Here is a 15,171-nt window from a genome sequence, read left to right on the forward strand (position 1 = left end):
ACTATAAGTATTTAATCCAAATAATTAAATATTATATAATGATAATATTATTCGTAGAATAGAATATTACAAAAACAATCTATTAATATTTAAAATGTACTTGAAACTTAACTATTAATTTTCATTAAAATCCATTTTTAACTAACTCTTATAATTTAAATAATTTTCAGTAAAGCCGTTTTATATTATATATTTTAAGCCGAATCATTAGAATATTGAAAACGAGATTACCAAGTATGTGAAATCGGTAATTTTACCAAGCTCACAGAATCAACAAAATTTGATTATTAATTTTATTAATTATGTTAATTTTATTAGGCATGTCTGATGATGTTACAGTTCTGTATATGATAGGCACACCTTTTTTGAATAATTAATAATTATTACATTTTTTTAAAAAAAAGGTCAATAAACAAATGTTTTATACAGGAATCATTACTTATGATATAGATTTATAATGAAAACAAATCTTTTAACAACCCGTTGGCGAGTACCTCTTTTACTCAGACTAAAAGCAAAACTTTTTTTTATCTCTTATATTCCCAATCCTTTTACCTGACGTGTAAATTCAAATTTTATTATACTATTTATTCGGGATCAATTACTTTCCAAACAAATACTATCTATTCGTTATCGTAAACGAGCATTACTAACTGCTATATTTAGGATTTTCTACTTTATAATCAATATCGTTATCATCCATCGTTAAAAAAAAACAAAAATATAGAATAAATATTTAAAATATAACAATAGTAACTACATGAACATGGAAAACCAATTATACAAATAAAAAAGAATTGTGCAACTTCAATTGTCGATCAAAAATCAAATATTAGGATGATTGGTCAATTACATTATGTAGCATCATGAGAAAAAAATGTTTCTACTTATATTTCCAACACTAAAGTTTGTGTATAAATATAATAACTCTTCTGGTGTTTATTAAATGATGGATAAAACATATTTTACAGAGTAAAAAATGTCAATTTGTTTATTGTAAGGATGAGCTAGTACCGGTTCTCAGTTCTTCAGTTTCATCGGTTCTTTAGGAAAAATAAACTCTATTGACTTAGAAAAACATCAATTAGCCCAAAGTGTTTATTTATTTAGTGCTCTCGAACCGTATCAGTCAAACAAATGACCTTGTTCACATATTTTATAATCATTAACTTGTATCTTTTCCACTCCATAAACAATTATGACGTAAGAGATGGAATGCGATAAATAAATAAGATAAGTTGACGATATAAATAAGTTCGTAGTAATATGTGTACATTACATAAAAGATGCTCAGTTATCTTTAAACTTTCACAAAGGCTGTGGCTGTCTTATTTTTTGTCGATAACCGTAAAAATCAATAATTCGATTCGTTTTATAATATTCAATCATGATATCGTGTCTGACCAACTTGTTGCTCGATAACATCACCTATAGCTTATTAATAGCTGTGTTCACGATTATCTATTATTATACGACTTCGACGTACGATAAATGGCGAAAATTGAATATTCCGTATGTACCACCCGTACCATTGTTTGGAAACGTGTTCAAAATGATAACGAAACTCGAACACATGATCGACGTGTTCGGAAAGATGTACTACTTATATCCGAACGCCAAACTGTTGGGGTACTTTCAAATGAAAGAGCCGATGCTTATGATCCGAGATCCGGAGCTGATCAACACGATATTGGTAAAGGACTTTTCGTACTTCACCGACCACGGTTTTGACATAGATCCATCCACGTCCATATTGGCCAACAGTCTGTTTTTCTCTAATGGCCAGAAATGGCGGACGATGCGCCAAAAGCTGAGCCCGGGCTTCACGTCTGGAAAGTTAAAGGACACACACAACCAGATCAACGAGTGCGGCGACGAGATGGTGTCCAGAATCACCGATGTACTCGAGAAGACCGATCGACTCGACGTGAAAACGATGACTGCAGGTTTTTCCACAGACGTGATTGGCACCTGCGCGTTCGGCCTGAAGCTGGACACGATCAAGAACGACAATTCGGAGTTCCGCCATTACGCCAAGATAATTTTCCAGAACACTCCGAAACAGTTAATCATACAGATGCTGGCGATGATCTGCCCTTGGGTGTTGAATCTTTTTAATATAAAAAGATTTTCGCATGAAGCTACTAACTTTTTCTACGATGTATTCAACAACGTTATCAAGTACCGCGAAGAGCACAATTTAGTCCGGAACGATATAACGCAGACCCTTATGCAGGCGCGTAAAGAATTGGTTTTGAAAGAGAACTCGGACATTGAAGGTATTATTATTTTTGAGAGCTATTTAATGATCAATGCAGTGATATGGCATAGACATATGACATATTATCACATATCACTTTCAATTACAATGTAATTGAAAGAATCTTACTTTTTTATAATTATTTATTTTGTAGGAATGATAATATGAAAACCTAACTTTAAGCAAATGACTTATTTAAAATAGCTAAATTATTTCTAAAAACTGACGTATTAAGTTTTATAAATGATCTAAAAAATGAAAAGGTTTTGATAAAATAATATCAGTGTTGCATATAATAGTTAAAAATTTTCAATTGTAAGTAATCTCAATAACCTACTACAAGCTTAGCTCAAAGAGATGAATTAATTTTATGTATTATTTTTTCTATTATATCAATTTCCTCATTAAAAAAAAAAATAATTTATAATTAGGGAAAAACAAAATGTGTAAACCTACGATTTCTATTAATGTGACAAATAAAAGTAAACAATTACTATTTATAGTTTTGAACTCTGATGGAATAAATAAATAAATAAAGTTATACGTAAATATTTTATGAGCCACTAAATCTTAAAATCAAGATTCACAAAATCATAAATCATAAAATGCTCAATAACAAAAAATAAAGTTAGAATACAAAAATATACCAATATATAATAATTAACACCCATATGCAATCAAAATACTTTATAGTTTATACTTAATACAAATATGAAATACTTGAACTTTATTATAAAATTGTAAAATACTTTTACACGATGTGTATATTATGTCGTAGAAACTTTGTGAAATTGATTTTTATGAAAGATGAACAAAATATTCATGAAATGGAAACAGCTTTTTTACGCTTTGTGAAATTCGAAAATACTTGTAAAATTGTTACCTTTTCATGAAATGAACACTCCAATTTAACATCCAGTAATTTTTTCACAATATGGTCGTTAACTTTGTGTACTAAATACAACATTCACTACACACGTCAAGGTACAAGGTTTTATAAACATAAATGTAAGTGACCATTTTGTGAAATATTTTCAATTTTCACAAAGTGTAAAAAAGCCGTTCATGAAAAGATCAATTTAATGAAGAGACTACGAACCTATATATATATTAATAATTAAATATAAGTGCATATAGGTACTACACTCATCGACGACGTCACCGTAGTAATATAATCAATTTATACATTATGGCGTTCATATTTCAAATGAACAATAATAATAACTAAAATAATAATTGTGGTGTCAATTCCAAAGTACCTTTTTTTAATACTGATTTTATCGTTTGAAGATAAATTCACTGATGATGACATCATCGCTAACGCTATTGTCATGTTCACTGCTGGTTCAGAAACCGTTTCGTCAATGTTATCTTTTGGATTATACGAATTAGCGCTGAACAAAGAAATTCAAGACAAATTACGTGCGGAAATATGTTCGATGAAAGCAAAACACAACGGGCAATTAAACAATGATTATTTAATGGATCTGACTTACGCCAAAATGGTATTAGACGGTATGAAAATATTCTTGATTTATAAACCATTCGATTCAGCATCCTAGTCACCTTTTTTTCCTACCAGAAATTTTCAAGTATAGATACATAAAGGCTAAATTTTAAATACTTACATTTTTGTACTATAATATCATGAGTTAACTGAAATGATACAAAAATGTATACTTCTAAACCTAAAACCTTAAATTTTACTGTAACATATTTTAGACGATGATTTTTTTAGAAATTTTTAAGTACCTATTTCAGTTTAAACGAGTGGTTATCGAGTTATTAATCATTAGACACCTATTTATTAATAATAATGAACTCATAATAATAATGATTTATCAAGTATTCCGTTCATAGAACAATCCATTATTTCGATTAAATAATTATAAAACTAAATATTAATATGGCATGTAATAATTATTATTTTTATAAAAATAAGCAAGGTAAAAATCAGTTTTCAAAAAAATTTTATCGTAAGGTTTAGTATTCGTAAGCATTTTTTATTTACTTTGCCTTATAAAGTAATATCAATATCTAGAATCTAGATAAAAATTAAACTTTGTAAACAATTATTAGTAATGCATTTTTATTTCAATCAGTCGTTTACCGTATTTCAGAGCTTGGTCGCAAGTATTCTATTGCTTTTAGCATATTGAGAGTGGCTACAAAAACGTATACTCTACCTGACGAATCATTTGTTATTGAAAAAGGTCAAAAAATTACTATACCGATGTTCCACATACATAATGATCCAAAATATTACCCCGATCCGATGAGATTTGATCCAGAACGATTTTCTATGGAACAAAAATCTCAACGACCTAAAGGCACTTACTTGGCGTTTGGCGACGGACCTCGAGTGTGCATAGGTAATAATATTTTATTACTATGTACTCATACTTTAATATCGTTTAATCATATTATGACATTCATATTTCGGTCAATAATTCATATTTATTTTATGTATTTACAATTTTTACCTATACTAAGTTTAATATTTTAAACAGGCAAACGGTTCGCGGAATCAGAGATGAAATTGCTTCTGTCAAATGTATTGTCGAAGTTCGAAGTCCTACCGTGTGAACAAACCGAAATTCCCGTCAACATAAGGAGTGACGCAGGATTTGTTTCACCGAAAAATCCCATTATCTTAAAATTTAAACCTATCATTGAAAATTAAATAAATTTTGTACTATCTTTAATTTATTTATTTATTCGTATGAAATTGTTGTAATGAACGACAGCGCTAAATTAAATTATAAATTATTAAAGTAATTAGCATAAATAGACAATTTAGGTAGAAACAACATAATTAAGTATCACATTAAATTAAGCTAGATACTAACATCCAGGGACTTTAATAGGCCACTGCCTCATGGGTTACTTTGGTGAAGTCCTCCAGATCACCGTCGTATCTCCTTAGTGGGAAATCCAGTATTAGGTGTTACATCGACTATGCACTGGCGCCGTAATCGCACTTTGGATTCTCTCTAAACTTCCTCTTGTACATAAGTTCCTTATCTTTAATAATATTATATTATTGATTTCAAGTGTGTACACATTATGTGTTTGTGTGTGTTGAGTTGTTTTTACGACTAACGAGGTGTCTTGAACATAATTAACAAGTTTATGTTTATTATCAACGTATCTACTGCGCATTATCAATGTTAATTATAGTACTAAATAATAACAATAAAAATGATACCATACATCGTTTTACCATAATAATATATTATGCAGGTAGGTAGATAAAATTTTTGATTGTGCTTTTAAATATGTATTGTTACTTATTACATATTATTTTGACAATGTACCAAGTTACTTCGTTCACACTTATATTAGCAATGTTTTGTTTTAAAACTTGTTTGATATTTTCATGTCGTTAATAATATATAACTATACCTAATTATATTTATATATTGGTAGGTACATAATATAATAAGTTCGTATATAATCTTCAAATACATCATTTATGGGGGGGATCAGTTAAAGTAGTATAGTACTTCGTCCATAACTGGAAAATTACAATTTCCTTCGATGCATTGTTATAGACGAATAAAAAAAAACTTACTTTTCGTTATATAGTACAATTTTTTAACGATATTAACAAATGATATAAAATATTTCTATAATACTTAGTGATCTATAGATTAGTAGATATCAATTATATTAATATAGTGAACAAAATAATGTAAATGTATAAATTGTACAATTAGAAAGTTAAAAAAAAAAGCAGGCAAGTGGGTACCGTTCTGCTGTACATTAGGGAGTGGGGTGGACCTCGGACTAGGGTAGGTTAAATTTGAATGCAATGATAGGTATCATTGTATACGAAAAACGATTCTGAACAAAGATGATTTGTCAGCCTAGGATATAATTTCCAGTTGTTGGTGAAAAAGGTGGTTTATGTTTATGGCCTGAATACACCAAAATTTAAGTTCTTTTATAATTATTGTAAGCTAAACTTATGAAAAATCTTGTATTAAATTTTCAACTCTTAGCTACCTATACAAACATTTTTATGAATTATACCTACAAAATAATTTGCAAATATTATGAATATTTTATTATTAACGAATTTTCGTCAAAATTTAAACTTCAAATGCTAATAAAAAAAAATTGTGCTTATGTATTCTTATAATTTTTTAATCACTATAAGAATAACATATGAGGAACTTTGTATAAAATTTTCAAGTATTTTGATAGGGCCAAAACAATTTTATCGACACTTCAAAAAAAATTTTTCAGAAAAATTGAAAATTGCAGTTGTCTATAAATAGCTCAAAAAAATTAAAAATATTTTAAAAATTAAATCACGTAAAGAAAACGCAAATCTTAATAGCTGGTAAAATTTTCAAGTACCTACTTATACTTTTTGAATAATAACAAATATTTAAAATCGTTTGAGGATAAATCATTATCGTTACGCGATTTCGTAAAAATTTAAAATTCAAACGCACATAAAATTTTTCCTATAATGATCTTATGAGTTTTCTCTATAGTTACTTGAACTTGTACTTTTGTTACTTATGGAAAACTTAGTGTTATAATTTTAATTCTTAGTTATGAACACAAAAAATTTTATGATTTTTCAACTTCAAAATTACTTGCAAATTTTCGCGTTTTCGACAGATTTCGTAAAAATTTGAACTATAAACGCTTATAAAAAAAAATTGTGACTAACGATTTTTAATTTTTTTTAGCTACAATAAAAACAACTCATAAGGAACCTTGTATTAAATTTTCAAAACTTTTTGGTCATCCAAAAAATTTTAATCGACACTTTAAAAAAAATTTCTCAAAAAAATCGAAAATTTCAGTGGTTTATAAAAAACACAAAAAAAGTCAAAAATTTTTGAAAATTTAACTGTATATAGATAACACTGACATTAACATTTGGTGAAAATTTCAAGTATTTTCAGTTTTTGAATTACAACCATAAAAAAAAATCGATTTGGTCGAAAACTGGTTTTGCGTAAAAATTGCCGTTTTTCCGTCATTTTTTTTTTGTTTTTCTCGATTTTTTTGAAAACTGTTGGAAAGTGTTAACTTTTTACCTCTATAATGCACCAAGGATATTCACTTTTACATCGGAAACCACCCCCATAGTTTGAAATTGGAGCATTATTTCGACTAGTTATGCTATACACAGACACAAAAAAAAACAAAAAAAAAAAAAACACACGTCATCATTGTAAAATCAATACATTCATCACTTCGTTCAGAATCTAAAAGAGTCGACGCATTGAGGAAGAATCACTTAGTTTGTAAAATCGTGCACTGGCGCACTACTAATAGAATTTAAAAAGTTGAAAAAAATGGTTGTTAAATGTTTGATAAACTTAGTTTTTGCGTAGATAACTGTAATCGTTTGTTAAAAGCTATATTTCCTGTACCTATTACGAAAAATACTTAAACACTTCCAACTTAAAGATGTTTAACGGTTAATCAAACGAAAACTCCTATCTACCTAACTTGATATACCTACTGTTCTACTTTCATCAACAAATAAATTTAAAGATTTACAGAATATCCAATAAACACACTTATTTCTTCTTAATTTCATTCTTCTTTTAATCATTTATCAAATTCCTCACTCTACATCGTCTTGTGATGAATCAAAAACAAAATTAAACGTTGCTATTGATGAAACATTACATTATAATAATATTTTAACCTGGATGTTATGGTCAAGAACTTTAATAATTGATGGAGCTAGGAGTACCTACAGTTCTGTCTTTAATTTTACCATATGTTAAAGTCTATATATTATTACTAATGAGAACGTATCTTAGAGTAGTGAGTATAGATTTATTAAAAGTTACATAGACATATTATATTTTTATAGATAAAACCTTATTATTATTAATATATCAAACACAATAAAAGTTCTGTACACTTAGTATATTTTATTTTATGAACACTTACCTATGAAGCTATGTACTTGAAATAGAAGTGATCCCTCTCTGCACTAAATCCAAAGGATGAAGCAAAGTACAGAGCAGATGGAGACTGAAAAAGGAAGTTACTTTTTAAGTGAAATAATTAAAACACTAATTGTTAATTTTAACTATGAGACGACAACTATACACGCAAACGTTAGTAGAATGATCAATGACGAGAATGAACGCTTAATAGTAGTTATAACTAGCGAGCACTCGTAAATGGTGGGTAACTTCGAGATTGCTACTGGTACGACTACAATTAGAGCAAAAAGTGATGAGTTTTTTTGGTCTTATTTATATTATTGACCATTTATATTTATTGTGCGATTATAGAGTGTTGTTGTTTATTTTATAAGTAATAGGTACAAAATATGTTATTGTCATTGTATATTTTACTATTAATTTATCATAATGAATTTCTATATACATAATTTAATATATATAATATTCTTAAATTAGGAACATCGTTATTTTAATTAATTAAGTACATGATACAGGGTACAGTATTATTATTGTATTATACATATAATTTTAATATTATTATTGATGATAAAAAATATGGAGTTTGATGATGTAATATGAATATCATTACAGCCATATACAGATCGCTAATGAAGACCTCCACATTTAATTATCCACTGGATATTTACACCCACTATAACTTAGGTCTTAGAGTTACTTATTTGAGTAACACCCTTAATTAGTTATAATAAGTTACTTAATTTTCAAATGATTATAATATGTGTCATTATTTCTGGGCTTTGAACTATTTGTATTAAAAATAACATATGTTCATTGCCCAGATACGTCATCATGTATATTATTTCTATTCATGGAAACACATTCAACTAAATTAATATAATATACAATTTGTATTAATTAAGTTGATTTGTGACATGTTTAAGGATGCAACAGCCCTGTACATGATACGCACAAATTTTTAGAATGATTAATAATGATTAAAATTTTTTAAAAAAAAAAAGGTAACAAACAAATGCTTTATACAGGAATCGCATTACTTATGATTTTATGAGTTATGGTATTGATTAATAATGAAGACAAATCTTTAAATAGCTCGGCGGTGGGTATTTATTATACACGGAATAAAAATAAAACTTAATCTTTTTTTATTTGTTAAATTCCGAAACCCTCTAATGACGTGTAAATTCAACTTTTACTAGGCAATTTATTCGGAATCATTGACTTTTTAAACAAATATTATCTGTTCATTAACGTAGACAAACATCACCAATTGTTATTAAGTATTTTCTACTTTATAATCAGTAACGTCATCGTTTGTAATAAAACTAACAAAAATAGAATAATTAATATATTTTAAAATATAATGAGTTATAGGTAAAAGAAGTTTCCATTTATATTTCTAACACTAATAGTAGTGTCTAAATATCTCTAAATAAGTCTTCAGTGTTTATTAAATAATAGATAAATCACATTTTCAGAGTAAAAAATGTCAGTTTGTTTATTGACTTAGTAAAACATCAATTAGCACAAAGTGGTTATTTATTTAGGTGCTCTCGAATCGTATCAGTCAAACGAGTTCCTTGTTCACATATTTTGTAATCATATAACTTATATCCCTTCCACTTCATATCCGTGCAAAATTCAATAAACAGACACGAAAGAATCCATCTCTTTTGTGATAAATAAATAAAATAAGCTCGCGATACCAATGTGTACATAATATCAACTTAGTGATCATTTGAACAAATGCAGTGGCTGTCGTATTTTTTTGTCGTAAAACGCTGTTCAAATCAATAATTCGATTCGTTTTATAGATCCATCATGATATCGTATCTGACCAACTTGTTAATCGACAACATCACCTATGTTAACTTAATTGTTGTTTTCACGACCATCTATTATTATACGACTTCGACGTACGATAAATGGCGAAAATTGAATATTCCGTATGTACCACCCGTACCATTGTTTGGCAACGTGTTCAAAATTATGACGAAACTCGAACATCCAATTGACGGGTTCGGAAAGATCTACTACTCATATCCGAACGCCAAACTGCTTGGGTACTTCCAAATGAGAGAGCCGATGCTTATGGTCCGCGAACCGGAGCTGATCAACACGATACTGGTAAAGGACTTTTCGTACTTCACCGACCACGGTTTTGACATAGATCCATCCACGTCCATATTGGCCAACAGTCTGTTTTTCTCTAATGGCCAGAAATGGCGGACGATGCGCCAAAAGCTGAGCCCGGGCTTCACGTCTGGAAAGTTAAAGGACACACACAACCAGATCAACGAGTGCGGCGACGAGATGGTGTCCAGAATCGCCAACGTGATTGAGAAGACCGATCGACTCGAAGTGAAAACAATGACTACAGGTTTTTCCACAGACGTGATTGGCACCTGCGCGTTCGGCCTAAAGCTGGACACGATCAAAAACGACGATTCAGAGTTCCGCCGGTACGTCAAGATGATTTTCCGGAACACCCCAAGACAGTTAATTGTACAAATGTTGATGACGATCTGCCCTCGGGTTTTGAAGCTATTTAAAATCAAATTGTTTTCACAAGAAGCTACTAATTTTTTCTATAATGTGTTTACCGACGTTATCAAGCACCGCGAAGAGCACAATTTAGTCCGGAACGATTTAACACAGACCCTTATGCAGGCGCGTAAAGAATTGGTTATGAAAAAGAACTCAGACATTGAAGGTATTATTTTTTCAAGCTGTATAATGATTAATACAGTGATATGTAATTGAAAGGTTACTTTTTTATAACTATTCATTTAGTTGGAATGATGTGAAAACCTTACTTTAAACAAATGACTTATTTAAAATATTAAATTATTTACTGTTAAACTAAATAGTAAAAAAAATATATAATCTAATATAATATAAATAATATAGCAACATCTTATAATTATAACACCCATGTAATCAAAATACTTTATTATAAGAGTACAAAATACGAAGTTAAAGGTTTTTTCTATACCAAATTTCCCACTGCGTTTAAATTAGATACAGGTAAACTTGTGGACGACGTGGCCATATAAATAGATTTAATTTATATTTTATGACGTCCATGATACTTATTTACAATAATAATAATTAAATTAATAATCTTGATGATTTAATAACTTTTTTTAATATCTCGTTTACAGATAAATTCACCGATGATGACATCATTGCTAACGCTATTCTCATGTTCACTGCTGGTTCAGAAACCGTTTCGTCAATGTTATCTTTTTGCCTATACGAATTGGCGCTGAACAAAGAAATTCAAGACAAATTACGTGCGGAAATATGTTCGATGAAAGCAAAATACAACGGGCAATTAAACAATGATTATTTAATGGATCTGACTTACGCCAACATGGTATTGGACGGTAAGAAAATATTCTTGAGTTATAAACAATTCGATTCACCATCCTAGTTACCTTATTTTCCTACCGAGAATTTTCAAGTATAGATACATAAAGGACAAATTTTTAATACTTACAATTTTGTACCATACCATGAGTAGGGAGACTTTAATGCAAACTATATTTTGTAATGGATAGCATAGAGCAATGTTTTCCTAGGAGGTATATAATTTGATTCATACACCAGAGAATTTAAAAATGAAATAATTATTTTGCATTTTTTGACATTTTTAGATCATTTTTCTATTTTTAGGTTCTTTTTATATATATTTGTTGCTTGCAATAATAAACATTTTAAAAATATACATTCAATGTAAATTGTTTTAAATGGTCCGTTTTGTCTCGCAAATTAGTTATTTTTACAAAGACCGCAATAGCCTATTTGTATCTATCTATACAGCTATACATAATTCCCATCATATAATCTCAATAACGTTACGATACGCGATATAAAAGTAATTGGTGTCCGATTATAAGTAGTTACTCATAGTCCGTAGAGCCGTTAGTCGAATGTTAGTATAGTATTGTGAAAAATGCAGAAAATTAAACAGTCCTACCATTGTCGATTACCTGCGTATGTACAATTTTTATAAGTTTTAAGTTATAACAATATTATACATACACAAAACTATTCAAAATTGTGTTTTTAACGAATTTAATAACATTTTTAAAGTTGTTTAGTGCATTTCTTCAGTAAATTTTTTTGATATTAAAGCATTAGGTCGTATTTTTTTAGGATATTTTTCTTATTTTTTAAGACATTAAATACGTAACCTAATCATGAGTTTACTGAAGTGATACAGAAACTTCTATTTCTAAACTTAAAACCCCCTTTTTTACTGTAAAATAAATCTTGTAGTATTTCAATACTTTTATAATAGATACTTATTTATTAAGGATAATGAATTTATAATAATGATTTTTCAAATATAGCAATTTTCATTGCATAGAGCAATCCATTATTTCGATTAAATAATTACAATACTAAATATTATTATGTCTTGTAGTAATTATTAAGTATAGTTCTTATCAAAATTAGCAATGTAAAAATCAGTTTTTAATTACCGAAACATTATATTTTTGCATCATTGTTTATTTTAATAATCTAGTCGTTTATCTTATTTCAGAGACTGGTCGCAAGTATTCTATTGCTTTTAGCATATTGAGAGTGGCTACAAAAACGTATACTCTACCTGACGAATCATTTGTTATTGAAAAAGGTCAAAAAATTACTATACCGATGTTCCACATACATAATGATCCAAAATATTACCCCGATCCGATGAGATTTGATCCAGAACGATTTTCTATGGAACAAAAATCTCAACGACCTAAAGGCACTTACTTGGCGTTTGGCGACGGACCTCGAGTGTGCATAGGTAATAATATTTTATTACTATGTACTCATACTTTAATATCGTTTAATCATATTATGACATTCATATTTCGGTCAATAATTCATATTTATTTTATGTATTTACAATTTTTATCTATACTAAGTTTAATATTTTACACAGGCAAACGGTTCGCGGAATCAGAGATGAAATTGCTTCTGTCAAATGTATTGTCGAAGTTCGAAGTCCTACCATGTGAACAAACCGAAATTCCCGTCAACATAAGGAGTGACACGGGACTTACTTCACCGAAAAATGGCATTATCTTAAAATTTAGACCGATCATTGAACATTAATTAAATTATGTACTATCATTAAATCAAATAATATTATCATATCATTAATTTCAAGTGTGTACTTGTGTGTGTGTGTGTGTGTGTGTGTGGGCGTGTGTGTGTGTGTGTGTGTGTTGATTTGTTTTGACGAGGTGTCTTGAACATTACTAACAAGTTTATGTTTATTATCTATATATTTACTGCGCATTATCAACATTAATATTATTGTACTAAATAATAACAATAAAAATTATACCCACACATCGCTTGTCCGTAACAATATAATATGTTGGTAGTATTTTTGATCGTGCTTTTAAATTAGTATATTATCACATATTATTTTGTCGATGATTCAAGTTACTCCGTTTACACTTATATTAGCAATGTTTTGCTTTAAAACTTGTTTGATATTTCTTGTCTTTAATTTTATATTATCTACAATTGTACTAGTTGTGATTGTATGTACCTAGCTTATAGGTAGATATACCTATGATACACGATATAATAAATTCGTATACATTGATATCCCAAGTACCAGCTATGTTTTTTGTAATATAATGTTTGAATATGTCATTTATGGGGGAGAAAAAATCAGTTTTAGTATTTTGTCTATGACTGGAACAGTACGATTTTATTGGATTAATTGTTACAAGTGAATAAAAATAATCAATTTTCATTTAAATAAACTCGTTGTTAATTTTATAGTACAATTGTTTAACAATATTAATAAATGGTATAAAATGATATAAAAAATTATTACAATACCTAGTGATATACAAATCAGTAGATAACAATGATATGAATATATATAGTATACAAAATAATGTAAATTTATAAATTGTACAAATAGAAAGTTAAAAAAAAATGTCGACACATTGAGAATGAGTCACTTAGTCTGTAAAATCGTGCACTGGCACACTGCTAATTTGTACTAAGGTGGCAAAGGAGTGAAGGAAAGTAACCCAATACAACTTTACTTATTCGTGGTATTCTTTTTGAATTTTATCTTAAAATTGTAATTATTTTATGCTGTTTCTAAATTAATTAATTATTTATTTCACTAACATTGAGGTTGAGATAAATGTTATTTGTATGAAATTATTTTATAATTTTTTTTTTTTTTTCTCTACGGTATTGACTTATTTAGAGCGTCTAGTAAGATATTTAAAAAATGTAACTAATTTAGGTAAAAAAAAAAATACTTAGAAAAATTAATATTCAGTTTTCCGTAGATAGCCAAAAAGAAGCCAGAATATTTTGAAAATTTAACCATGTATAGATTACGCTATTATAGAAATTTGGTAAAAACTTCAAGTATTTACAGTGATTCGATTTTGAGTTACAACCATGTACCTATATTAAAAATTGATTTTGTCAAAAACTGGTTTTGAGTAAAATTTCCTGTCTTATCGTCACTTTTTTATTTTTTCCCATTTTTTCGAAAACTGACAGACACACACAAACACATTAATTTATCACTTATTATTAAAGCAGTAAAAACTTATTTTTGAATTAAGTATTTTTTTTTATTTTTTTTTTAATAAAGTGTCCATAAAATATGTTGATGCTATTATGTTATAAATTTGGAGCCTTTTCGAACAAAAAAAAATCTATTTTTTTAGTATTTTTTTATGTATATACTACATATATAATATTTAACAAAAATTATTATTAGTTTAATAGTAGATAATAACGGTTAGTTTAAAAAATATTTGATATACTTACTTTAATGCAGTTTTGGCAGCTGCGTTTTTAGCCTCTTCATATGTTTTCCCTGTGTTTAAACAGATCATGACAGGTTTAGCTATTGCAATTTTTCAAGACATCTCAACTTCACAAAAATCTTTTTGATATGGTATTTACGTGTTACTTAAGACACGTTCTTTA

At 28.4% G+C, this 15,171-nt stretch overlaps 1 protein-coding gene across 1 annotated transcript; it reads left to right on the forward strand.

Moving 5' to 3' along the window:
- The first annotated feature begins 1,263 nt into the window (after positions 1–1,263).
- LOC114123397 (cytochrome P450 6k1-like) lies at positions 1,264–13,970 on the forward strand. The gene is made up of 8 exons (XM_050197061.1): positions 1,264–2,279; positions 3,551–3,775; positions 4,381–4,632; positions 4,771–4,927; positions 10,071–10,903; positions 11,355–11,579; positions 12,743–12,994; positions 13,133–13,970. The coding sequence occupies exons 1-8, from the start codon at positions 1,388–1,390 to the stop codon at positions 13,303–13,305; spliced, it is 3,009 nt and encodes a 1,002-aa protein (XP_050053018.1). The 5' UTR covers positions 1,264–1,387; the 3' UTR covers positions 13,306–13,970.
- Positions 13,971–15,171: the final 1,201 nt, after the last annotated feature.

The sequence above is a fragment of the Aphis gossypii genome, chromosome 1 (genome assembly GCF_020184175.1).
Source record: "Aphis gossypii isolate Hap1 chromosome 1, ASM2018417v2, whole genome shotgun sequence".
Classification (NCBI taxonomy): Eukaryota; Metazoa; Arthropoda; class Insecta; order Hemiptera; family Aphididae; genus Aphis; species Aphis gossypii.